Source organism: Vombatus ursinus, unplaced genomic scaffold (genome assembly GCF_900497805.2).
Source record: "Vombatus ursinus unplaced genomic scaffold, bare-nosed wombat genome assembly UNPS02011369.1, whole genome shotgun sequence".
Taxonomy (NCBI): domain Eukaryota; kingdom Metazoa; phylum Chordata; class Mammalia; order Diprotodontia; family Vombatidae; genus Vombatus; species Vombatus ursinus.
Genome location: NW_020951147.1, coordinates 4,681,859 through 4,707,607, shown reverse-complemented (window position 1 = coordinate 4,707,607; position 25,749 = coordinate 4,681,859). Strand labels below are relative to the sequence as shown.

Below are 25,749 nucleotides of genomic sequence, written 5' to 3'. Positions count from 1 at the left end.
GGATAACAATTAACAGAAAGCTAGAAGAAAGAATAAAAATGAGAAAAAGAGATGGTGTGCAGTTGAGACAAGTCAAGCTTGACCTATAAGTGATCGAGGGTGAAAATGAGATCCCAAAGGAAGAAAGGATATAGACACAGACTATAGTAATTTTATGCAGAAGTTTGACTGTTATTAGCCGTCATAACAAGGAGACCAAGAAAGCCCCAAATTGGCTCGGTCAGCAAACATTTGAAATCCGTGCCAAAGAGCTCAGGAGAAGGAACCGCCCCAGTAGCCCTGGAGTAGAACACAACCTCATTTGTAGAGTTCATCCCCTTTGGGCTTGTGGACCAGGGCACTGCAAAGAGGGGGAGGAGCTGAATTGGATCAGATGGCAGGGGAAGGAGGCCCGGCTGGGAGAGCCCGCGTGGCTCAGAGGTGTCGGGGAAATCTCCGACTTTGTAATACTTTAAAAAGCAGCCGCGACCTTACCGAGTACGCACCCGTTGAGGCTGTTGGGAAAGGAGCGGCAGTGTGTGAGTGGCACTCCGGACCATGTCTACACCGTCACACAGTGGAGTGAGCTAGGTAGAAAACACACAGTCTTGTGCTAGTTGCTATTTTGTGAGGTAGAGGCTCTCTTTGTGAGGAGCTCTTCCAAACATGTCAGAGTTACCCAGACAGACGGGCTTTTTGGAGGGGCAGGGCAGCTGGCATCTCTATAGAACTTCCTGTGGGCCTGGTATTGTGCTGAGCTTTTGTTACTGTTACTATCCATCTCATTTGATTCTCTGGTTACAAAATTCACGTAAAGCATAAAAGACAAAGATGTTTGCCCAAGGCGTTTGTGACTGGGATAGAGGAGATCCGGCAGAGTCCCAGTTGAAGAGAGATTCTTTGTGGGGGTGAGGGGGGTCCTCCAGATGCACCTGTTCATAGAGGTTGTTGTGCTGGTTGCACAGCGGAAGCCCCGGCAACTTTGCAGGGCTGCTGGAAGAGATCTGTGGCCTCCCAAGAGTTTGACCTAATCATCCACCCAGGAAAATCCGAGCAGATAAGGAGTGTGTTGTCCAGATTGTGAGAGGTGCCTGCCTAACACTAGCGCTTTCCCTCTGGGATTATCTCCAAATTATCCCCGTCTCTCTTTTTTGTACATGTTGGTTTGATTTTGTCTCCCTCCATTAGATTTGTGAGCATCCCCAGTACTTAGCACAGTCCTGGCACGTTGACTTCACAAATGCTTGTTGACTGGTCAGCTTACAGAACTCATCCAACAATATCTCTCCTTGGAGAGACAGTACGGATGGACACCATGTTGCGCCCAGAATTAATCAGCACCAGGAGAGGGGATTGAATTGCTTTTAGGACATTGCAAAGCTCCTTGGCCTATCCCTAAAGTTTTCCCATAAACAGCAGTCCATATTTTTAATACCGCTATTTTATCGGTCATTGAATGGCTGTGAATCATGGGACACTACAGCCTCCGAAGAAATTAAAAATTAGTCATACCTAGAGGCTGATGGAGGGGTAGAGGCACGGTGGGTTTAACCAAGCTGCAACACAGAACCAGTGAGGAACTTGGAAGAAGAGGCAGAGAGGGGGAAATGTGGAGGAGAAAAAGAAGATGGGATGGCAGGTGGAGAGCCTGGGTACACACTGGCATCTGGAAACACTGAGGATGGCCCCCAGCGCGGCAAGTTGGGCAAGCGCCTTGTGCTGCTAAATGGAGGGGAGACCGTGGGTCAGAGATGCACACGCACGATGAATAATTCATGTCCTTTCCTCAGCGTTGGATTGAATTGGATTATTCAGGTGAAGTTTGTCTGGATTCTTGCCTAGAAGGCAAGTCCTTTGAGGACAAGGATCCTGTCCTTTACTTATTGGGTAGCATACGCAGTGCAAGACTGTGGGGCCTGAATGAGCACTTACTGATTGAATGTAGGCGCTACTTTTGTTTCAGTTCAATTTTATTTTATTTTCAGATCGATAACTTTCTCCCTTCCACCTTCCCCTCTTTCCCATTACAGAAGCAAGAACAAAACCCTTTACAAGCAAGTATAGGCGAGCAGAGCAAATTCCCACATTTGCCACGTGCCTCGTTTTGTCCTCTTAAGTCTTTCACCGCTCTGTAGGGGGACAGGCAGCATGGTTGACACGAGTCTTCCGGAATTGTGCCAGAGTTCTGAAGTCTTTCAGAATTGTGTGTCTTTCCGGTGCTGTTGTCATTGTATTAACAGTTGCCCTGGTCCACTCCCTTCACTTGGCACCGCTCTATACACGTCTTCTAAGCTTTCTGTGAAACCACCCCCTTCACCGTTTCTCACAGCACGTGTAACTCCTTCAGCCGTGCCCCAGTTGATGGGCTGCTGTTCTGAAGCATGTTCTCTTTGCTCGACCTCTTTGGGAGTCTGGGCCTGGGGGTGGTTGTCCTTCATGCTCTCAAAGAAGACCCAAATGGCATCGCTATGTTGGGGTCAAGGTGCAGTGTGCCCAACTGTGGCTGATCAGACCAGTACCAGCCAGGGAGGCTGTGCCACAGGTCGGGCACAAGGAGTCCATGTGAACGTGTGGAGTGAAGATGGCTCTGAATCAGCGCATCTCACGGTTCTTTGGAGCTACTGTAATTTGCTTTGCTCACAGAGTGCAGTGCCTTCTTTGACGAGGGCACGCCATGCTGGGTGGTCCTGTGCCAGGGGCTCCCATGTCACGTAAGTGATTCCAGAGCTCTTTAAAGAGACCTTGAGAGTGTCTTTGTATCACTTCTGACCTTGTGTGAGTTCTCTTTAAGATAGTCTTTTAGGCAAACGTGTGCTTGGCTTTTGGACAGTGTGGCCAGCCCATGGGAGTGGCACTTTCAGCAGTAGAGTTTGAAAGCTTGGCAGTTCAGTCCAGAAAGGACCTCGGTGTCCAGCGCCTTATCTTGCCAGGGGAGCTTCTGAATCTTCATAGGGCAAGTCAAATAGAAGCGATGCGTCAAGGTCAGCTACCGCAGTGACGATAAATTATTTAACTTGAAAAGGCTTCAAGCCCGGACTAAATGGGCCTGGTAGTGGTGTATCTATGGGTCAGTAGTTTGGGGGCCTCGTTGGGATTGCTTTCCAGAATGTAGCCCTCGTTGCTGAAGCCCGAGCACTCTTGACTAGCTTGAGTGTATTAAAACGACGATAATTTGCATGTGTCTGCTGCCTTACGTTTTCACCAGCTCCTTTGTCCTTTGACCCTCACCACAGCTGTGGTGTAGACAGTGCAAGTGGTGTCATCCTCATTTTTCAGATCGGATACCTGAAGCCAGGAGAGGTTAAGTAGCAGCTAACATGGAGCCGACCTGCCCCTTCAGCGTGGGGCTTTGATTCCCAATCCAGGGTCTTCTTTCTGTTACCCACTGCTGCTGCGCTGCTCTGGAGGTGGGGCACACTTACTGAAGGGGCTGTTTAAAACCTCCCGCCTAGTCTATACCCCATGCCCTGGCTACCCTTTGTATACCAAAGATAATCTGCTGCTCTTTTGGGCTTTCCATTTCATTAAGCACCTTCTTATGTTTTGCATTTTTCCAAAGCAAAGCAGTTCTCCTTGTTCTCAAATCTCATCTTGTTTAGGCCTCTCACCAGCAAGCAAACATGTCGTAAGGGTCAATTGCTGAGGTATCCCTGGGTTTCTCATAAGCCATTTGTTCAGTGTGATGAGTCCCAGCTGTTGGACCAAGGGGCTTAAACAAGCGGGAATTACTTTCTGATCACGCTAGGAGTAAGTTACTTGATGACCTGACACCCTTGGGTTTTGTGTCGGTCAGTTCTTGGAAGCCAAAGGTGCCCTCTTCTTTGGGGGCACAGTCTGGTGTGCCCTCGGGATTGGAGAACGTGTTTGAAGACCCCGATGCAGATTTGAAGAGAGGGTTGGACTTCAGCTGCCTGCCTCTGCTTGTGGAAGAGATGTGAAGAAAAATCAGGGCTGCTTTTGTTTCCTTTGCCAAGGAGAAGGGCAGAAAATTAGCTGGCCAGTAAGGAGTAGGTACCCAAGAGAAGGGAAGGAGCATCGCGTTGTCTTGATAAGCTAGACCACCAGATAAGGAAAGACTGTGAGTGCTGAGGATCCCTTCTAAAATAGAGGGAGAACTAGGAATAGAAGGAAAAGGATTATTGAGAAAGGCATCCCTGGCATCCCCGAGGGGCTCCCAGAGGAAACAAAGTGTCATTCCTGTTCCATGGGCCTGCACTCATCTTCCCTGGAGCCATCTGAGATTCATAGAAAGATGTAAGAAGATGTGTGTTTGGCCCTCCTTTTTTCCTCTTCTCAAAACATTCTTACTATTTATTTATAACGTTCTCTTCTTTTTAAATTGAATTCCAAATTCTCCCCGACCCACTGACAAGACAACAAAATGAAATAAATCACACGTGTGAAATCATACAAAACATTATTTCCGTATTAGCCATATCACCAAAAAAAAAGGCAGAAAATATATAGAAAGTGAGAAAATTATGCTTCAATTTTTACTCAGAGTTCACCAGTTCTCCCACTAGAGGTGGATAGCATTTTTCATCATGAGGCCTTTGTATTGATCAGAGTAGCCAAGGCTTTCAGTTTAAGATCATTTAGTCAGCCATCTGCAAATAGCTTTGAGAAATGGGCGTTTGCTAAGGTAGACCAGTGGACACAGTGGATGCAAACACCCCAGGCTCCTCTGGGCAGTGTAGGGCGCCCTCTTCCACAAACGTATGGAGAACCCGTGAATCCATGGGGTTGAGAGAACGTGTCAGGACCCCTCCAACATCCCGTGGCCCCATGCAGTTCCTCCTCAGGAGGTCTTCCAGAGATGCTGCGTTTGCTGCAGGCCGTGGGATGACTTCATTTCTCAGCTAGTTGGACGTTTTATAGATGATGGGGGCCCCAATTCGAAATAAGCACTATGGAAATATGAGCTATTGTGATGATAATGATGATCCTGTCTCCACCTTGACTGTGGACATCCATACGGGATATAAAGGATGTAAATGAGAGGAAGCCTCAGAGGGAAGGCGTTGGGAGCCTGGGGAGGGGACAGAGCTGGGGCGCAGAAAATGCCTTTCAAAGAATGCCAGAATTTTAGCTGAGTCTCAAGGGAAGCCAAGAGGTAACGGGGGAGGAAGAGCCTTCCTGGGATCCGTGAACTGTGTGTATGTTTGCATACATTTTGATAATTATTTTAATAATTAGCGTTAGTCTAGTACTTTAAGATTTTCAAACCACTTTACATGTATTGTTTTACCCTCACAACAACCTTGGGAAGTAGGTGCTGTTCCATCTTACAGAGAAGGAAACTGGGGAAGATAAAGGTTAAGTGATTTGCCTAGCCACAGGTAGTAAGTGTCTGAGGCCAGTTTTGCCCATGTGGCCACCGTTTCACCAGCACGGGTTGATGCCTGCCCATCCCTGTGGCCCTTCTTTAGTAGCCGTGGATGTGGCCTTGGTGGGCCACTGTCCTGTAGTGATCCCTGCAAGGAGCCTCGTACCCGTTGGCTTCTCCTTCCTGGGAATTTCCATTTGGGCAAATGCTGTTGGCTACTTTCTTTTGGCATCATCCACTCACTGATGCCAAGCACAGTGTTAAAAGTACAAAATGTCAGGGTGCTTCTCGGGAAAAACAAAACACAAAAGGACAAAATGTTATCCAGATAACTTGTATTTCCTGACACGGGTGTACTTAAGGAAAACAAGTTGGGAGAGTCGCTGGTACCTGCAAGGCCTCTGGTGCCCCAGAATTTCAGAAGCTCAGCCCGTGGTCCCGACGCTCTTCGAGACTCCAGTCTGCCATCTGCGAGTGGGCAGATCGCATTCTCTCCTGGGCCACTTACTCTCCTTCTGATTCTTCCTCACCGAGCCTTTCTTCGCTTTTTGTATCTTGCCTCTTTTCTTCCAGGTCCTTGTGGAAAATCCATTTCCCTTTGAGGGCTTAGATTTGTAATGATTTTTGATGGTGGTCATTCTTGGATGTCTCTTCATTTCACAGCTTTAGTTCCTGAACTGAGGCCTTGAGCCAGCCTCTGGCTCTGCCCCCATTGCCCTTTTGGGTGGAGTGGACAACCCAGCTTGACCTCTTCCTGGATCGCCTCCCAGAACACTGAATATTCAGGGTCCTTTCTGGGGAATCTCCCAGCTTGTGGGCCTGGATCCCTGGCTCCCCACCTCCCGCCCCGGTGCTTTCTCAGGGAAGCCCTTTGCCCTGGATGGCCAGTCTGCCAATCTGTCGCCTGTGTCTGACTTTTTGTGTAGAGATAAGGCAGAAAAATGGTGCTTAGGGTCGTTTTTCCCAGTGTTCTTTGATCATTAGTGGGGGGGAGGGGCACTGCTCCCTATTTGGAAGTCATCTTGGCAGGAAATCCTGAAAGTACCTTCTTTAAAAATAATTTTTGTTACTTTTTATCCTTGGTGATCCAGCCATGCTGGTGTCTTTCGCTTCTCACACGGGCTCCTCCATGACTCTGACCTCGGCCCAGGCACCATTTTCCACACAAAGCCTTTCCCAGTCCCATCACCACAGTGCCTGGCATGTAGCAGGTGCTTAGTGAATGTTTATCAATTGATGTCTTTTGTAGAAGAGCCTCTGACTGAGGTCCTGGGTGGATCACATGGCGTCAGAGGCCCCTTCCAGCCCTCTGACTGCTGTCATGCCCCCGTTTCCCACTAGCGAGCCCCAAGCAGCCTTTGGCCTTGGGATGGGGGGCACTCACCAGCACACAGCATCAAAGGAAGCACTGACTTTGGAAGACGAGACACATGCTGTTTCCTCCCAGCTAACTCTGGTAAAAAAGCAGTCTGCCTGTAACCATGGTCATGCTAAGGTTTGAATTCTCCAGATGTGAGACCGATCCTACTTATCTCTGGGACTAAGTGATTTGGTCACTTTATTTTGTTTGACATCTAGAAAAGGGATGAGGAAAAAAAATGAAGAAGAAAAGGGCTGAGGGTCATGGGGCAAGTTTGCTGTGCAAACAGAATCACAGACTCAGGGGATGTGGGGCCTGGAAGGGAGGGACCTCGGCTGCCCCGGAGCCAGCTGTACTGCCCACTGGTGCCCATGACGTCACTCTGCCAAATGGAAGCATGGTCCGTGGAAGGAGGGAGAATTAAGAGAATGAAATCATCTAGGTGACGTAGAGGGGTTAGCTTCAGTGAGTCTTGCCGTCGGTGTTGTGATTTGGGGAAGAGAAATTTGGCAGAAATTCAAGAGCATTTGATGACAACTAGGCTGTGGTCCTTGATGCTGCCTGGTGAAAGCGGAACAGGACCGAGGCTGGGGAGGATCAGGCAGTAGAGCTTGGCGGTTGTTGGGATGGAGGAAGGGGAGTCAGGCGGCTTGTCGGACGGAAGAGTTTGAGTCACCCAAGGCTCAGGTCTGTGGCCTACAGGAACGCCGGCTGTTGGCTGGTAACTGTCCTCCTGGCAGCTTGGTGAGCGTGGGCTCCGTGTCCATGCAGGTCACTGATGTTGAGCCATGTACCCAGCACCGTCCTGGCCCCTGGCCAACTCTGAGTGACTGACTGTCCCACGGGAGCCCTTTGGGAGCAGCTTCTGCCACTGAAACTGCTCAGCTCTGCGTTGGAGACGGGCGCCAAGCGTCCCTTTCCCCAGTCCCTCCTACGAGCGTTTGTTTCTTTTTATCTGTCTGTCTTGATGTCCGCATCGTCCTTATTTCCTGAGGGAGGACATTGTAGCCAGGGGATGCACGTGAGAGTGACCGTGAAGACAGACACCAGACGTGGCAGCACGTTGTTTATGTTATTGCACAGATGGGAAGGAGTTGAGGATGCCCTCCCCAGGAACAGGGAAGCTCGGGAGAGGGGCCAGTGTTGGGGGAAAGAGAATGAGTTCTGGTGAGTCTGCGGTGCCCACAGGAAGCTCAGGGTGAAGGGCCTGATGGGCCGCTGTGATGGGAGCCTGGAGGTCAGGAGACAGGTCAGGGCTGGATAAATGACTTTGAGAATTATTGACGAGCTCACCAGGCGAGACAGCGTGAAGGGAAGAGAGGAAGACGCAGGGCAGACCCTTAAGAGGCACCCTGTTTAGTAGGTGGGAACTGGAGGAAGACAGAGCAGAGGAGACTAAAGAGAAGTGGTCAGACAGGTACCAGAGAACTTGGAGTGAGTGATGTCACGAAGACCTCAAGAGGAAAGGCAGTAAGCTTTTATTTGATCCTCACTGTCCTGGGAGGTCATTGGACCAGTGAGGAAACTGAGGCTGACAGGTAAGGTAACTTGTCTAGGGTCACCTAGCCTTAGGTCACTCAGACCTAAGTGTCTGAGGCTGGATTTGGATTCAGGGCCCAGCACTCTGTCTGCTGCATGGCTTACCTGCCTCATTTGTAGATAGCAGGGAAGCGGTCAGTCGCCGGGGAGGGAGCATCAGAGGAGAGAAGGGGCCACCTGCTGGAGAAGGTTTGATGGAAGGGGACACGTGGAGCAAAGAGAAGGTCACCTCCACGTGTGAGACAGGGATGGAGGAAGGGAGGGAGGGCACTTGGCTGCAAGTGGCCTCCAGTACAAGGTGGGCCCTGGGAAAGGGCCCCAGGGAGAGCCCAGCTGAGCTTCGTACAGATGTGAATGGAGTAAAGTCCACGGATTCTGGAAATAATCCAAGGTTGGGACGTGGCAGGGCATGATTCAAGACAGGAGAAGGGAATGAGGGAGAAAGACCCAGCTCGCCAGTGAGTCAAGATGGGCGAGGGACAGAGTGGAGCCGGTGCAGGGATGGTGGCCTGGGAGTGAGTGACCTGTCGAGGGAAGATGTGGAGGGGGCAGTGGGGAAGAACAGGTTAGGGATCAGGAGGAAAGGGAAAGATGGCATGGGAAAAGATGGTGATCAGCTAAAGGAGGCCAAGATTAGTGAGAGAACAGGCATAAGCTGCTGCAGAAGAGGGGATGGAATGGGGCTGAGGATGTCTGTGAAGAGGTTCACTTCCCAAGGGAAGAGGAGAAGAGATCTGAGTGGTGTGAGAGGAGGTGGAGGGGAGAAAGAGATGGAGGGGGTTTGGCCGCTGGCCAAGGATGAGGCAGGGGCTCGAGCCACGGACTGCGGGTGTCCCTTGGGGCTCTTGTCCTGGGCCCTCTTCTCTTTTCTCTTCACGTTCTAGCATGGGGGAAGGGGTCTCATCACCTCCCATGGATTTTACTCATTTCTGGGTGGATGGTTCTTTGCAGATGGGCTTGATTCAGTAGAGCAGTCCTGTGTCAGGTGTGGGGGTACACGTGTCATCAGGGAAGCAATCTTTACCTGCAGCCACCTTCTATTGGCTGATTTTCTTTTTTACTCTGAACTTAATGTGAAAAAGAAGCGTTTCCATATAGACTGCTTTGTGAGCTCTGTGATGAAATGTGTTAGCCACGCCCTGACAGTTTGAATTTATTATATACTTTTCAAAGCACAGGAGGGATGAAATTGGGATTTCCAGTCTCCCTTACTATCCTCTTTGGGTTCTGCCATACACATGGAGATGTTCTTTTCTGGTGTTTTAGGTTCATAATAAAAACATAAAATTCAAAAAATGCTTACACACATAGTAGATAAAAAATCCTTTGGCAGGTTATGGGGAGCTTGGGGAGATGAGGACAGGCCTTTCTCTCTCCAGGAAGTGGCCCTGGGCTAGAATTTTGAAGGGAACTCTTGATTTCAAGAGGCGCAGGGGACAGCACATGCAGAGTTGTGGCAGCTAGAGATGCTGGTTTGTGACTAGGGCGCACAGAACGTAGACCAGTTTGGCTGGAGTGTAAGGTGCAGTGAGGGGGGAAAGCAGGGCAGCTCGGGGACTCAGTGGATACAGCCCCCAGGCCAGGGATCAGGAAGCCAGCCTCAGACTCTAGCTGTGTCGTTTAACTCTGCCTCAGTTTCCTCAAGGCACCCAAAATAGGGTCACAGAGTCAGATGCAGCTGAAAGGACTGAACAGTAGTAGCAGAAGGGTGGGAAAGTAGATGGTGGTCATATTATGACAGGCTTTAATGAACGCCAACCAGGAGTCTGTATTTTATCCCAGAGAGAAGGGGATCTGCCAGAGCTTTTGAGCTGGGTGTCACATGGTCAAATGTATGCCTCAGAACATTGGTTTGGTGCACTCTGTGAAGGAGAGGGACCCAGCCGCCATGTTGTTGGCACCTTGGTGCTTGCCAGGGGCGCTGGCAGCTCGGAGAAAGACGTGCCAAGATCCACTTGGGTTCTGGAGGCTGCCGGGCGAGAGCAGGCTCTCGGGCTGTATTTGCTTCCAGAAGACCTGGAAAAATACGTATTGTACTTTCCACCTGAACACAGCCGACGGTCATCGCCGCCCCGTTCAGAATCTCTTCTTGAGAAAATCTTGATTCCGTTTCCCTGGTGAAATGTGTTTAGTAGCAGTGAAAAAAGCAGTTGTTGCCATCTGGGGTCTCTGGTGGCCGCTGCCACCCCGTGCGCCCTCCCCCCAGGGCCACAGATGTGGCCGGCCGCTGCACATGCATCTGTCTCTCTGAGAGAGAAGGGATCAAACTGCAGCTTCTCCAGCGCTTTCCCTCCTTCCATGGGCACTTGTCTCCTCCTCTGCTGGGGCTCCTTTGGGCGCTGGAAGGACAAAGAGGGAAAACAACACAGCCCTTCCCCTCAGGAGGCTTTCATTTCTTCCTGTGGTGGAGGATGGGGAATGTGGCTTGAATTCTGAAAACCCAGAGCAGAGGACCTCACCTTCCATCTCCTGGAGCAGCTTCTCCTGCTGCACCTTTTCTTGCCTCATCTCGGCCTTCAGAGGGCAGAGAAGGAGGGAGGGGCCTCTCACCTGACCATGTGCCTTCCCTCTCATGCACCTGGCAGAGTGTTCTCACACCTGCTTGTACCCTTCACATCACAGCCATTCTGGCCCTGTCGGCCACCATCCTAGTCCCATCCCCCACCACCCGATTCCTTGTTCCCACCCCAAAGGTCCGATCAAACACCAGCCTTCCCTCCGCTGTGTCCTCTGGTGTGTTCCATAGGCAGCAAATTTCCCTTCACCCTGAATCTTTTCCTCTCCCACTCCTCCGGTCTCGTAGCTCTCATTGACGACAGCCTCCCTGGCCGCCCTTTCCCGTCCTGATGTGGGGGGGTTGGGGGACTCCTTGCTCCCCATCGTCACTTCCAGCTTCTCCCTCGGCCTCCTTCACCCAGTAGCCTCTCTTCCTTTGAGGTTCATGACATATCCTCCGGCCAGTCTGGATCCTGGTAGCTGTTGTCTGCAGACCCCGGGGGCCTCTCCGTCCTAACTCAGGGAGTTTGGCGTCTGCTCACAGATTTTCGCCCCTCCCCTCCTGCCCTCATACTCGGGGGCTTCATCATACGTATTGACTCTCAAGCAGGCAGGTGGTGCAGTAGATAGCGCTCTAGTCCTGGAGTCAGGAAGATCTGAGTTCCGATCTGGCCACAGACACTGAACTAGCTGTGTAACCCTGGCCAAGTCATTAAATCTCTGTGGCCTCATTCTTTCAGCCGTAGAATGGGAATACTAGCAGTACCGACCTTGAAGGGTGGTGGTGAAGATTGACATAATATTTGTAAAGTGTTTTAGCCTGGTGTCTGGCCCATAGTAGGTGCTACGCAAATGCTTATTCCCTTTCCCTTCCTTCAGGCACCGAGACCGCTCAGTTCCGTCACCTACTCAGCCTCCCATGAGCTGCTCCACCCCACCGCAACCACACATAAAGATGGTCATGCCGTCAATCTTGCATCACCCACAAATGTACCACCCCATGGCCAAGAATTCCAAAATCCGCTTACTTGATCAAGATCTGTTGACTTTCCACCTCTCCCTCTGCTTTCCCTTACATAACCGTATTCTTCATCCACACTGTGGCCTCCAGTCGACTGACCCCTCAGTCCTCTCCCAGGTGATCTCCCTGCTCTAGCCATCCTCTCTTCTTCTCCCCATCTCGACTCCTCGGGGACCAGTTCAGCTCTACACTGTGCGCCTATCTTGAGTTCCTCACCCCTCATCACATTGCTGATTACGCCCTGCCAAGCCTCAGCCTCGGATCCCTCTCACCCTCCTCTGCCTTCACCCCTTCTCGTGTGCTTCTGAACGAAGATGGAGAAAATCGTGCAACCGTTCTGACTGAGTTCACCACAGATTCATGTTGCACATCTTCCCCTGGGCCCTCACTGCTGCCTGGCAGTCCTCTGATGCCTCCTTCTCCCTCTCTCCACTGCTGCCGTTCCAGACCTTCTCATCCCCCCTCAAACTTCCCATGGCTCCCTGCTCCCCACTCTCTCAGCTGAGATCCTCGCCTCCCTCTTCTCTCACCTCCCATCACGTAGACCTCCTGGGTCTCTGCCCAGTGGGAGGGGGATCTTAGGGGCAGTCAGGCCGCCCATTCCCCACCCACCCAGTCAAACCCAAGGACACTCACTAGGCACTGCTGACCCTGAATGGAGCTGCCCGAGCCAGTTGTTGGGTCCTTCTGTCAGGGAGGGCCTAGCAGCAGGCCAGTGTTCCCACTCGATCAGCACTTGACCTTCCAGAAGGACCGGAAGATGATCGATTTAGAGCTACCTGGTTTCCTAGCTCAGGAACCTGTGATTGGAAGGAAAGGGAGGGAATGTCATTGGAAGGTTGATGAAGTTGCCTTCTCCTCTGATGGGGGAGGGCAAGAAGGGAGAGCTAACGTGCTTGATGACAGTCTGGTCCCAAATGCAAAGTCTGGGAGAAGGTTCAAAAAATCAACTTTCTCCTGGTCTCAAGTCGGGGCGGGGGGAGCGGGGAAGGTGACTAAAGCTAGGCATCCACGGGTGAAACTGTAGCTCTTTGTAAGGGATCAGGGCAGACTTAGGGGTCAGCACAGGCAAGAAAGGCATTAGGAATCATTTCAGTAAAATAATTGACACAGCCTCAGATCATGAGGTTGGCTTGAGGGCAGTGGGCTTTGAAAACCTCCTTTCTTTTACCCTATCTGAGGGGTCAAGGATTGGACCTTCTCCACGTATGGGGCAGGAGCTCCCTGAAGTCACTAAGAGATACCACTTTACCCTTTCCTACCTCACTCAGTCAACAGATAGTGATTTCAGTGCTTACTCCGGGCCAGGCATCATGCCTAAGACCGTGTAACCCGGCGACCTCTTTGGGGCCCACTTCTCCAGGGCACACGAGGAGACGTGAGCAGGGTCCTCTCTCCTTCCCTGCTCTGCAGGGGAGCCCTTGGCTGCCTTTGCAGCCGTGCCATGTGCCAGGGGATCGGTAACACTCACTTCACCAAGGATGCTCGGACCTTCCTGGGAAAAGTGGCGTTTTCTCTCCCTTGTGTCATCGACTGTTTTCTCTTCTTTCCTAGGCTGTTCAACCTGACCCTGAAGAAACTCGTCATGCTGAAGGAAATGGACAAAGACCTGAACTCCGTGGTCATCGCAGTGAAATTGCAGGTGAGAAGGACGGGCGCTGAGAGCGCCCCAAAAAGCCCCAACTAGGCTGCCCTCCCCCCGCAGCTCTGCTCTCTGTCCTGGGGGACCGAGTGCTGGGCAGTATCACCTCTGACATGCAGCACTCTAGTGTTTCTGTCCCTTCTCAGGGAAGTCGCCTTCAAACCTTACAGAGAGGGTTGTACTTGACAAGAATGTTGTCGGGGTCTGTGTGTTGGGAGAGAGCCGACAAGCAGTAAATTATCAAGAACAGGCCCCGTTGTTGAGGGAACAGACTTCACTTTTCTAAGGGGGGTGCTGTGGGTGCAGAATGTCGCATACGGCGTCAGATGTGTGGCGGTTTTGTCCATCGGTTTGCTTACCTGGTTTTCTTTCTTACAAAGGAATGTTCATTGTGTCACTTGTAGCGTATCAGTGAATGACTAGCCAATGTAAATAAGAAAAGAGCATCAGAAAACAGGTTGTACCAGGGCTTAACGTGTGTCTTTTTGGATGGGGTTCTGAGGCTAGATCAGGCGCGTGCTTTGGGCCTGCTTTATCCAGATTTTAACCCAGCATTTGATCAGGTATCTTCTCATGCTTCTTCTGGACAAGAGGGACAGCTGTGGACTAAACAGTAGCAGACTTGGGTCCATTCCAAACTCACAGAATGGCTAGACCCAGTGGGTTGTCAGGCCTTGTGGGCTGGAGGACTAGGGTGGGGGGTGGGGAGTGGTTTGTTTAAGTCATGTTTGACTCTCAGTATCCCCATTTGGGGTTTTCTTTGCAGAGATACTGGAGTGGTCTGCCATTTCCTTCTCCAGCTCATTTGACAGATGAGGAAACTGAGACAGACAGGGTGAAGTGACTTGCCCAGGTTCACACAGCTAGTACGTGTCTGAGGCCAAATTTGAATTCTGTTCTTCCTGACCCCAGGCCCAGCACTAATTACCTCACCACCTAGCTGCCATTAACACATGAACAGCCACAATTCCTGAGGACTCAGGAACCACCCCCTGACAGAGGACTCCGAGTGCGGATTTAGATGTGGCCAGCGACAAACGCTGTTTGACTTGACCAAGCATGCTTGTGACAGGGGATTTGTTTTCCTTGTGCTTTCGTTGTGGGGGGGTGGGGAGAGAGAAGGCTGATCTTTGTTTGAAAATAAAATTCAATTTTTAAAAAGTAAAAAGGGATGAAAACCAGACAAGAAATTATCAGCTGCCCAGACCCCCTGGATGAAGGCCAGGATGATGTCAACCTTTGGAGGAAAAGGCCCCTGGGGGAGAAGGTGAGGGGTCTCTCGTCCTGGTCTGATCTGGCCTTTGCTACTGCCTCCCCCTCTGAGGCCTGGAGAATAACTCGCCCTGACTTTGTACTTTGGTGCTTACAAAGTGCCTCCTGGACGTGCCCAGGTTTCCAGCTCAGCCTATGGCCGTTCGAGTTGGTGGAGAGAATGGCTCATGACCAGGGCGGGGCAGAGCTGGCAATGTTGCAGAAAGAAGACGCTCTTCATGCCCTCTGAAAGAGACTCCGGGGGAGGACAGAAAGCCCCTCTCCTCTTAGGGAAGGCACGCAGGCTCCAGCTCGCCTCCCCAGAGACTCAAGGGAGTGTCCCCTTGGGCAAGGTCAGACTCTCCCTTGACTGAGAGAGATCTGGCTAGCTCCAGCTGAAAAGGCTCATTCTTCTTATGTGTTTAGTAGAACTTCTCTGATTGATGTTAGCTATCTGCTTAGATAAATGGGTTTCCTCACTAATCGTCGTAAGTAAGAGTGTAATGATTTTAGTGGATTGCAGATTATAGAGTGAACAGTGTGATACATGGAGAGAGAAGCTGCCCCCGGGACCGAGGCAGCACTTCCCGAACGTGGTCAGACCTCGTGCCATCAGAAGCTTGATTTAGCGGCTCTGAGAGACAGTTCAGAAAGGGGAGGTCCTCAAGATAGGCAGCCGTTCAGGAGGCTGCCGTGATGGGGTAGGGGGAGGTACCCGCGTGAATGATGGAGAAAAAGTGAGAGGGTTTGTGGAACCAGAATAGAGGACTTGGAAATTGGCAGGGGAGAGGGATTGAGGATGAGGAGAAGGTGATGCTGCCCTCCAGAGGAAGGGAGAGGGTCTGGGGACAAAACAAGGAACTCTGTTTTGGCCATGCTGAGTTTGAGGTGAGGCTGGGTTGGGACGCTGTCCAGCAGACGCTGGGTCGTGGCAGGTTGAATGTGTAGCCTTGGGCACCATCTGCACCAAGATATTTGACCCCACGATGAGATGACTGAGAGAGAGTTTTTAGAGAAGAAAAAGCTCTGGCCAGTGCCCTAGGGAGTGGGATAGAGGTGATGGTCCAGAGAAGGAAGCTGAGATTACTCTTGGTGTGACTGGCCACAGAGGAACAGCCCAGAGCAAGGGCCGTGGAGAGGGAGACGTGGGTCGTCTGTCTTTCGGGAAATGCTTGGAGGAATCAGCGCCGTCTGGAAGTGGGACAGGTCGCTCTGCCAGCGGCAGTGGGCTCCTCACCATCGGAGGTCTTCGGGGAGGAGCTGTTTGCTTCTTCAGCCATGAATCGGACTGGTCGGACAGTCCCTTGAGTCGTCCTGAGCCTGTGGTTCTCTGACCTCTGTGTGGTCTCTCCCCAGACCCTGGTCAGCGGGGCACCCAGGTCTCCTGTGAATCCTGCTCTGGTACTGAGGAGCCACCGGCAGACAGCCAGGAGTGGTCACGTGCGTTCTGGTGCCACAGCTTGATGCCCCCACAGAGACAGGGCAGGGAGGCGGAAGAGCGCTGGAGGAGAGATTCAGAGCTGGACCAGGCCTTGGGGGCCCATGAGTGCCCCCTCCCCATTTTACGCGTGGGAGTGTTGAGGCCCCGGGGCCTATCCAGTGCCGTGGCTTCTCTCCGCACTGGGCTGTAGTCCTGGACTTCTCTGTTTTTATGTGCTCTCTGGTTTTCTCCATTGGAGTGCGAGCTCCTCGAGGGCGGGGGGGGGGGTTCTTTTTGCTTGTATTTGTCTCTCCTCTTCTTAGCACACAGCCTGGCACAGAGTAAGCGCTCAGTAAATGCTTGTTAACTGACTGGCTGACTGAAGGCTTCCTGAATCCTCGATCAGTGCCCTTGTCCACTGCACCAGGAGGAATTCTTGGGAGGAAAATGAAGTGGGTCTGGCCGCCTGCATGGGGGGCATGTGTGGAGTATGATGGGGATGCCCTCAGGCAACGATGCCAGGCTCCCCGAGGTCTCTGGAGATGGATTTCACGGGAGTTCGCAGCAAAGAGGCCGTGTCCTCGCCATGTGTGGTGATCGGCACCTGGCCCTAGCAGCTTAACTTGGCAGGCTGAAGGACTGAAAGGGGTTTCTTTCTTGTGGCACCCGGGGGAATGAATGCCTCCAGACTCCACACGTCTTTTCCTTCCACTTCCTTCAGGACAAGTGGGAAAGTGACATGGAAGGAAGAACTCTGGTCTTTCTCCTCCCCTCTCCCTGGCCACATCCTCTTTTTCTAGATCACAGACAGAGCTCCAGTTTGCGGCGGTCATCCCTGACACTAAAAGCTGCTGCTTTCCAGTGCAGATGGTCTTGGTACATTCTGCAGAAGCTCCCTGCTGCGCTTGCCACTCCCAAACTTGAGGGCTTTTGCCAAAGAAAATAATCTCATTTGTTTCTCGATTAAACGTTTAACATCATTATATAGAATTGGGTATTTTCCTAAACAGTTATAATAGTGATACTCGGAATTTTCTGGTGCTTTCTTTGTTTGAGTAGCTGAAAGTGATTATAGATGTTTCTTTGTCCATCCTCAGAATGCCCCAGGGAGGCTTCCCGGATCCTCCTGGTACACAAGAGGGCAGCCTGTGGAGATCCCTGAAAATTTTAGGGCACATTTGGGAACCGAACCCACGGGTGGTGGCTTCCAGTCCAGGGTTCTCTCCCACACTGCCGTTTCCTCTTAGAGGGCTTTCACTTTGCCCAGTTCACTCGTTGGCCCCCTGCTGCCTTCGCCTCTCTATCCACACTGCTCTTCTGAGCACTCCCATTTATTCAGCATGACCTGTGTCAGGTAATCAGAGAAGGTGGTATCCCATTTTACAGATGTGACCTCAGAGGGCTGAAGCACCCTAGATCACGGAGCTCGTTTGTAGTGGATTTCCTAGCTTCATCCCGTGCTGATTCAGCAGCAGCAGCAGCAACAATGATGGGAAATCCAAACCACTTACGCATGTCACAAAGTCACCGGAACCCAGCGTACCAATGTACTTTGGCCTCCTGGGAGGGAATATGCTGTCGCTCCTATTGGTCCAGAAATAGTGACAGCAGCTCTTTTTGTAGCAGACAAAATGGGAAGCAAAGGGGTTCCTACTTCCTACCGTCATTGGGTTGTTTCAGTCACATCCAGCTCCTAGTGACCCCATCTGGGGTTTTCTTGGCAAAGATACTGGAGCGGTTGGCCATTTCTTTCTCCAGCTCATTTTACAGATGAGGAAACTGAGGCAAACAGGGTGAAGTGACTTGCCCAGGGTCACACAGCTAGCCAAGTGTCTGAGGAAGGATGTGAGCTCAGGAACTGAGTCCAAGCCCAACGCTCTAGTTACTATGCCACCAGTAGATTACTGCTGCCAGGATCAGGAGAGGGAGGTGAGGAGAAAGGCTCCCTCCTCACTTCCTCCTGGCCCAGCGTGGTGAGCATGGCCAGGCAGAGCTACGGATGAAGGAAGGCAGATCTGTTGTTGGGAAGGGTGGGCTGGGGCGCATCGTCTCTGAAGGAAGCCTGGGGCCCTCCATGCTTGGCCTTGCGGGGCGGAACGGAGAGAGGTGAGTGGAGGGGAGGACTTTGTACCAATGTGAGAAGGGGCTGCTCCCCTCTGGGAGAACACCAGAGACAGTAACCAGCATTCGGGCCCAGGCCGGGCTGGCTGAGCTCCGCGGCCCCCTCCGATTCAGAGGCCAGCAGACCTGGACAGGAGCTGACCCGTCCTGGATAGAGGGCTCGGAACTTCAGCGCTCATGTTATTAATGCGGAGAATAAAAGCTGAGCAAACTCGTCGTGACCGTTCTGTTCACCCATCACAGCTTCCGTTCATTTCTTGGTCAGTCAGTACATTTTTATTTAGCATCTGAAAGTTTCATAGACCATAGAGTCACTTCCTTAAGAGAGCTAATTAACAGACAGGGGACCGTGGACTATCTCCAGCCACCGCAGAGGACGTCTTTCAGATGAGTAGCCGAGAAGGAGGACGGGGAGTCCACGTGCCGTGTGTCTGTCTGGAGGAGAGAAGGGGGATTCCCCAAGCACCAGGGGATCCCAGGAACCCTTGGAACAGCCACCGATGGAGTCAGGCAGCCTCCTAATGCACTTCTCAGTCTCCAGGGTCCCGTGTCCTCTTATACTGGGAAGCTGCCATCAGCTCATTAAGTGGAGAAAATTAATCCTGGGAATAACTGTGGTTCAGACAGATCCTCTGGCGCCTCGGCAGCTTCTGCAGATCTGTTTGGGAGGTTTAAGTAGAGATCAGTCCAACTGGAATTGTTCAAACCTGCCGTGTCACTGCTCTGCCTCTCCGACTCCTCGCGGTAGGACACGCAGACAGCCCCCAAACCCCGTGTGGGCCGATGTGCGTGGGCGCCGCAGGCTCTGGGGTATCTGTGTCGCCCCAGCGTCTCCCGGGGTGCTCGGTGGGTGTTTGACCGAATGCCGGACGGCAGCTGGATTGAGGCCTCATAGGGCTGCCAGGGGCACTTGTGCCCGCCCGGGTAGAATGGGCACCTGGGCTCCCATACCTTTCAGCCCTCAGGACGGTCCATACACCGCTCGTCTTCCCCAGTAACGGGCAGCGAGAATGGGTCGTGCCCGTAGAATGCTGGGCCCTCGTCTTTCCGTCGATGCTTGTGGAAGGAGCCGAGGTTATCCTGCCGAGACTCTCACCATCCCTGGCGCTGTCACGTACCTGGACACGCTGTCCCGGGTGCCGTGGCTCCCCTGAGGGACCTCCCCGTTTAGAGGCAACAGTTTTTGTGAGCAGCCTAGAATGGGGGTGGGGCCTCCTCCTCAAGCCTTTTGTGATTTTACCCTTACCAGGGAAGGGGAGCGTGTCGAGGCAGTGCAGGGGAGGTGTTGGGTGTCCAAACCTGCGTCAGTCAGCATGAGCGTGAGGTTTCATCCTGTGCCTGCTCCGCTGCCTGCAGACCTCCACCTGGAATGGCATCGGCGGTAGAGATTCAGTGACTTGGAGGAGGAGCCGAAAGGGACGGCCAGTCATGATCCAGAGAGACTCTGCGGGCTAGAGCATCGTGCTGCATTCAGAGGTGTATGATTCCTCGAAATGAGGAAGGGGCAGCTCCTGTGTACTCTGCCGCTGGGGGCGTTCTGTTCTGTTCTATTCTAGGGTTTAAGAAAGTTCTGGAGCATGTCCGGAGCAGGGCAGCCACGATAGGGAAGGCCTGGGGCGATGGCCCGTGAGGCTTGGTCAGGGGCACGGAGCGTTGCGGGGGGGGGGGGGGGAGGGGACCCGGCCAGCGGGGGAACGGAGGGAGGGGGCTGCCACCCTCGCTGGAGGTCTGGCGGAGGCTCCATCCCTACCCTCAGCTGAGTGCTGCCGGGTTCTTTTTGTATTTTGGGGGTCAGGAGGTAGAGCCTGCTGGGGCGGGGGAAGTACTTTCGTGTTTATTCTTCTGTCTGCCAACCCCTTTCAAACGCATTTGGGGAGATGGGAAATTTCCCAGCATAGGACACATTTAAATTGTGATCAAGGAATGAAATACAGGGAAAGTAGCAGTTATTTTTCGGTGTAGTAATAGTCAACTGTCGCTCCTGTACACATAGCAGCTTAAGCTTGCAAAGCACTTTGGGACCCTCACAACAGCACACAGTCCGAGGTGCTCAATTAGTTGTATGTGTGAGCACATTGAGACTTGGAGATTTTGCCTCACGCAGGGTCCAGCTGCTCATTAGTGGCAGCTGGTGGCTTCTCCATGGGCTCGGGGCATCTGAGCCTTCCAGGAGCGCGGGCCCCATGTCCCACCTTGCTGTCTCCTCCCTCTCTCTCCCCCTGCAGGGAGAGTGAACTGGGTTGACCCTTGGTGCCCTTGACCTGGACCACTGCAGACTCGGTCCTGTTTCCATCAGCCCCTGGTCTTCTTTTCCCTTCTTTTTTCTTCTTTGTTGCTAAAGACGTTTTTGAGGCTTATTATGCCAGCAGGGACTTTTACGGCAAGTGGTGTTTCCTAGATGCAGCCAGTTCTGGAATGGGAAGAATAAAGTAAAACTTTTAAAGACAAGAAGTGTGTCAGCTGGGCCGGGCCAGCCTCTGACCTCTGGCTGGCCAGAGCTGCACAGAACAGGCTAGAGACAGAAGCAGGAATCACACAGGAGGGAAACCTCTTGCAAGTGCAGTCCTCCTTCCTGTGAAGGGATACTGGGATATGGAGAACAGGAAGGGGAATCCACATGTCCCTTCAGAGTGCTGTTGGATAGGAGTTGCAGAAATGGCCTCCAGATGAGCTGCCTGGCCGTGTGGCCCTCGGGGCTTCCTGTGGCCAGCTGTCCCCTCGCTGAGTCTCATAGTGGTGGGGAAGGCTGTCTGCCCGGCCTGGGGACATCATGCTAAATATTCTTCTAGTACAAAGTTTCCATACACCCACCGTAACAAGTTCCAACTTCATTTCAGGGCTCGAAAAGGATCCTTCGGTCCAATGAGATCCTCCTTCCGGCCAGCGGCCTGGCAGAGACAGAGCTTCAGCTGACCTTCTCCCTCCAGGTGATGACCTGTCCTGTGGCATGGATCCCACCTTGGGTGGCAGACTGGGGAGGCTGTGGGACCCCTTCCCAGAATAAGCTTTTTAACGTGTTGATTCTATTGAAATGCAGTGATCCAAATATTTTTTAACAGGTTTCAGACTAGAGAGCCCTATGCAAAGGCTCGGGGCTCCAGTTTACTGTGCTCAGGATACACATAAGGCAGTCTTCTGTCCCCTAGAGACCGTTTGTATCGAAAAGGGGGTTTGTTCCATCCTAGACACTTCATTGGGGCGGCCCTAGCACGTTTGGCATGTCAACAGGCGCCACCACACCGGTTCAGGGGCTGCTGGTAGGGAAGAGGCTCGGCCTTCTGCTGTCATCCAGCTCCCTTTTAAAATCCCTTCACGGAATTTCAGAGTTGGAACAAGCTTGTCTGGCTTGTCACTGAACAGGGGTCCCCTCTAGGCCAGGCCTCACACAAGCTCTGGATAGCACTGGTCTCTAGGAGGTTTTTCCTGACATCAAGCCTCGGCATGGCTCCTTGCGAGTTCCACACCCGGGCCCTCTCCCCATGGCAGCCCTGCCCATGCTCAAGGCGGCCATGAGCTTGGGGCCCGGGGCCATTCTGCTTGCTGTCCTCTGGACGCTCCAGCTTGTGGACGTTCTGGCTTCCAAAGGTCTGCCCAGGAAGATGCCAGCCCCCCACCCCAGACTCTGAGGCCTCGGCCACGCCACATCTCACCTGTTCTGTTTCTTTAGAATCAGGGACACGCTTGTAGGGTCATGTTCTAGACACGGCCTCATCTCACCAAGTCTCAGTGGAACTTAGGAGGTCACATTTGCTTCAAAGGCAGGGGGTGTATTCCTGGCTTCTCCCTTGAATTCTGTGTCTCGACCCCTACTCCTCTTCCTCCACTTTAACTACCCTCTTTGGGACTTAATGTGACACAGCACAGGCAGCGCTCTCCCTCCCTTTTCCTTTTCAACATAAAGCCCACTCAGCAAATACGTTTTTGAAAAATTTTTTCAATAAACAAAAATTTCTTTTCCCTTACTCCCACCTTGGCGCCCAGCCTGCCATTTTCAGGAGGGAGAGAAGAAAAAAAAAACAAAACCTTGTAACCAATGTGCATAGTCAAGCAAAACACCTTCCCACGTTGGCGGGTCCAAAAAGGACCGATCTCATTGTGTAGCCTGACTCTCGCGTCTCTCGGGTGGCCGGGAGCGTCACCGTCCATTGCGTTGGTCAGACTTCTTAGCCTGTCGCTGGCCGTGGTCCAGGAACCTCTGACAGAAAGCTGCCTCGTTGCCCCTCCTCAGCAGGGATTCTCCGCCGCCATCCTTCTTTTCTCCCTCCGTCTGCCACGGGGTGGCCTTCCGCCTTGGGGTACCTGAGGGTCAGTCACTCTCTTTCTTAGCAGACACGAGGCTCTTCTCTTCCTCTTCCGGCGGAGCTTCCCAGCTCCTCTGATCCCCTGGAGGCCTTTTTCCTCTCTGTTTTCACTTTGAAGCCCTCCCTCCGTTGTCAGAGAATCTCTCCATTCTTCCTGGAGACCAGAGGGAGTCCCCCGAGCCTTGGAGCCTCACTGGGAGCCCCTTAGCCAGGCTAGGAACCCGGAAGCCACGAACTCAGTTGGGCCGCCGGGAGCGGGGAGCGGCTTCGGGGCCCGGAGGCAGGTCCAGCAGGGCCTGGACGACAGGAGCCTCTGCAAGGCCACCTCCTCAGCAGGGATGGAACGGCCTCCGGGTGCTTGTCCTCACTAGCTTCCCTGCCCCACCCCCGCTGCACGGGATGGAGGCACGAGGCGGAGCCCAGCCAGGGTGACCCACTCCCCAGTGCCCCTGCAGCCTGCTCACTCACCCTCGCGGTCCTCTGCCCTTTGCAGTACCCTCACTTCCTTAAGCGTGATGCCAACAAGCTTCAGATCATGCTGCAGAGGAGAAAGCGCTACAAGAACCGGACGATCCTCGGCTACAAGACGCTGGCCGTGGGGCTGATCAACATGGCGGAGGTGGGTGCGGGCGTCGGGCTCGGCTCATTCTCCTCTGCCTGAGTCTCCCTCGGCGCTCTGAGCCCAGGGTTCAGTTCTCTGTTACCTTAACATGGTAATTCCGTCTCCACCATGCTGGGCAGGTGCTCAGGGGCAGAACCTGGCCGTGGGCTGTGTGTGGTGACCGTGCCGGGGGAGCGGTGACCTGCTCCCGAGCGCCCACGCCCCTGCTCCCCCTCCCCCAGGTCATGCAGCATCCCAGCGAAGGTGCCCTCGTGCTCGGCCTGCACAGCAACGTGAAGGATGTCTCCGTCCCTGTGGCCGAAATCAAGATCTACTCGCTGTCGAGCCAGCCCATCGACCAGGAAGGGATCAAGTCCAAGCTGTCTGGTAAGAGGCTTGCCGACGGGCCCCCTCCCCGCAAACGCCGCCTTTCCAGCGGAGGAGCGACGCTGCCCCTGCGGGCTCGCGGGGTGTTGGCTCTGGCCTCACGGCAGCATTTGCCCCCAGACCGTTCTCCTGATATCGACAACTACTCGGAAGAGGAGGAGGAGAGCTTCTCGTCAGAGCAGGAGGGGAGCGATGACCCTTTGCACGGCCAGGTACCTTCCCCTTCCTGCCCTTCCCCCCCTCGTGAGGTGCCTGCGGAGGGGGCGGGGGAGGTGACGCTGTTCTCCCGTTAGGACTTATTCTACGAAGATGAGGATCTACGGAAAGTGAAGAAGACCCGGAGGAAACTGACCTCAACCTCTGCCATCACAAGGGTGAGCCGAGAAGGCGTCCTCCCCATGCCGGCCACGGCCCTCTGTCCCTCTCAGAAATCAGGCTGTGGCCTCGGCGTGCCCTCCACGAGCTCCCCTTTCCTCGGTTACTCAGAGCAGGTCCGTAAGTCAGTCAGCCTTTATGAAATGCCCGGGCTGGGTGCTGAGGACACCGAGGCAGAGGTGACCTTGCTCTCAGGGCTTGCGGAGGTCAGCGTGCCAGGAGCATCTTTGGGCCTCAGCTCCCTCCGACATTGTGAGCCGGCCAGCCTCCTCATGTTTGCTCTGAGCCTTCCCGACGCACATTCAGAGCAAGCCTAGATGTTAAGCGTCCGTGCCGGACTTTCCTACCAGATCTTAGGAGCTGGGCAGCCACACTGTGACGTTGTCCCCTCCCAAGTGGATCATTACAGGTGGTCCCTGTGGTCTTGTCTTGGAATCATCGCACCCACCCAGCTGGGGATGGGGAGTGCCCAGAGTGAGTCTGCCCAGAGATCCTAGGTGTGGCTCCGGGCATCTGGGGTGGCAGCCCTCGAGGTGGGAGAGTAGGGAAGCGCAGCGCAGCCCCTGTGTGGGCCAGTGGCCGGAGGCTCTCCTTAGCCCCTCCCCTGTTTGGGGGAGGTGAAGGTGAGGGCCTAGCACAGACACCCCAGGCACCGTCTGATGATGCTTGTTCAATGTCCTTGCAGCAGCCCAACATCAAGCAGAAGTTCGTGGCCCTGCTGAAGAGGTTTAAAGTCTCCGACGAGGTACCCGGGCCCCCCTATCCTGACCCCTTCCCAGGGCTGGACAGGATTGATTCCCAGGGGGTTGTGGGGAGGGCATTTGCAGTCACGCCAGAAGAAGTCACTCAGGTTTTTACTGACCATCCTCTCTGGAGACCCGAGAGTCACAGATAAACGAGGGCTCTCACCTCCTCCGCCAAGGGCTGGTGAGAAGGGGCAGGATCCATGGGATCACTGGGGCTTCTGCCTCCCTGCCCCCTTTCTTGTGGCCACGCCGCAGGAAGGGCCCTCCTCTCCAGCCCACGTTAATCAGAGTTCGGATGACTGGTCTCATTGCACTGCTCACTTCCCGTGATGTGCCGGGGGGGGCCGTGAGGTGATGTGTCCAGCTGCCCCAGAATGCAGTCTTTCTGACCTGGGCGGGAGCGGGGGAGTGGGCAGGTGGCCCGGTGAGCTCACCCGCTGCAGGAGTGAGACCTCTGGAAAGCCTCTGGGGCTCCCTTGGGAAGGACACCTGCATGTTTCAATGCCCTCCGTCCTCCGAGGGGTTAGGGAGCTTCCCTGAAGAGAATCGGGAAGGGCCACCGATGATTGCCCAGAGATTAATTACTAGCTCTCATGCCCAGGGTTTTGTACCCAAAGGAAGAAATTGCCTCAGTTTCCTCCTCTAAAAGAAAAGGGTTGGATTAGGTGACCTCTCGGGGATGGGGCAGCGTTGTCCAGCAAGGCTCGCAGACCTCGAGCTGGAAGGGACCGCCCAGGGCGTGTAGCCTGACGCCCTCCTTTTTATAGGTGTGGACACTGAGGCCCAGAGGTGAAGCAGCTTAGTAAGGTCACCCAGGGCCCTAAGTGGCAGGGAGCCCAATCTGCCTTGCGCCCTCCTCTGCCCTTCAGCAGGCCTGTTGGGCACCTCCCCTCACTGAAGCAGGTGGAGGCCTTGACTCCTGGTGCCTTTGCCCACAGGTGGGCTTTGGGCTGGAGCACGTATCGCGGGAGCAGATTCGGGAAGTAGAAGAAGACCTGGATGAGCTGTATGACAGCCTGGAGATGTACAACCCCAGTGACAGTGGGCCCGAGATGGAGGAAACGGAGAGCGTCCTGAGCACCCCGAAGCCCAAGCTCAAGTGGGTCCGCGGGCCCCTGCCCCTGCCCCTTCCCCCAAGGCCCCAGGGACTCGCCGGAGGTCCGACGTCCTGGGAATAGACTGCT

At 53.5% G+C, this 25,749-nt stretch overlaps 1 protein-coding gene across 1 annotated transcript in view; it reads left to right on the top strand.

The window, feature by feature from the left end:
* PACS1 (phosphofurin acidic cluster sorting protein 1) overlaps positions 1-25,749 on the top strand; it is a gene marked incomplete at its 5' end in the record, with an annotated part of 90,290 nt that overhangs the window by 47,764 nt on the left and 16,777 nt on the right. The window contains 8 exons of the mRNA XM_027856122.1: positions 13,276-13,363; positions 20,993-21,082; positions 22,950-23,075; positions 23,300-23,444; positions 23,565-23,656; positions 23,738-23,818; positions 24,505-24,564; positions 25,504-25,664. Of these exons, the coding sequence (XP_027711923.1) occupies positions 13,276-13,363; positions 20,993-21,082; positions 22,950-23,075; positions 23,300-23,444; positions 23,565-23,656; positions 23,738-23,818; positions 24,505-24,564; positions 25,504-25,664 (843 nt within the window). The remainder of the gene's footprint in view (positions 1-13,275; positions 13,364-20,992; positions 21,083-22,949; positions 23,076-23,299; positions 23,445-23,564; positions 23,657-23,737; positions 23,819-24,504; positions 24,565-25,503; positions 25,665-25,749) is intronic.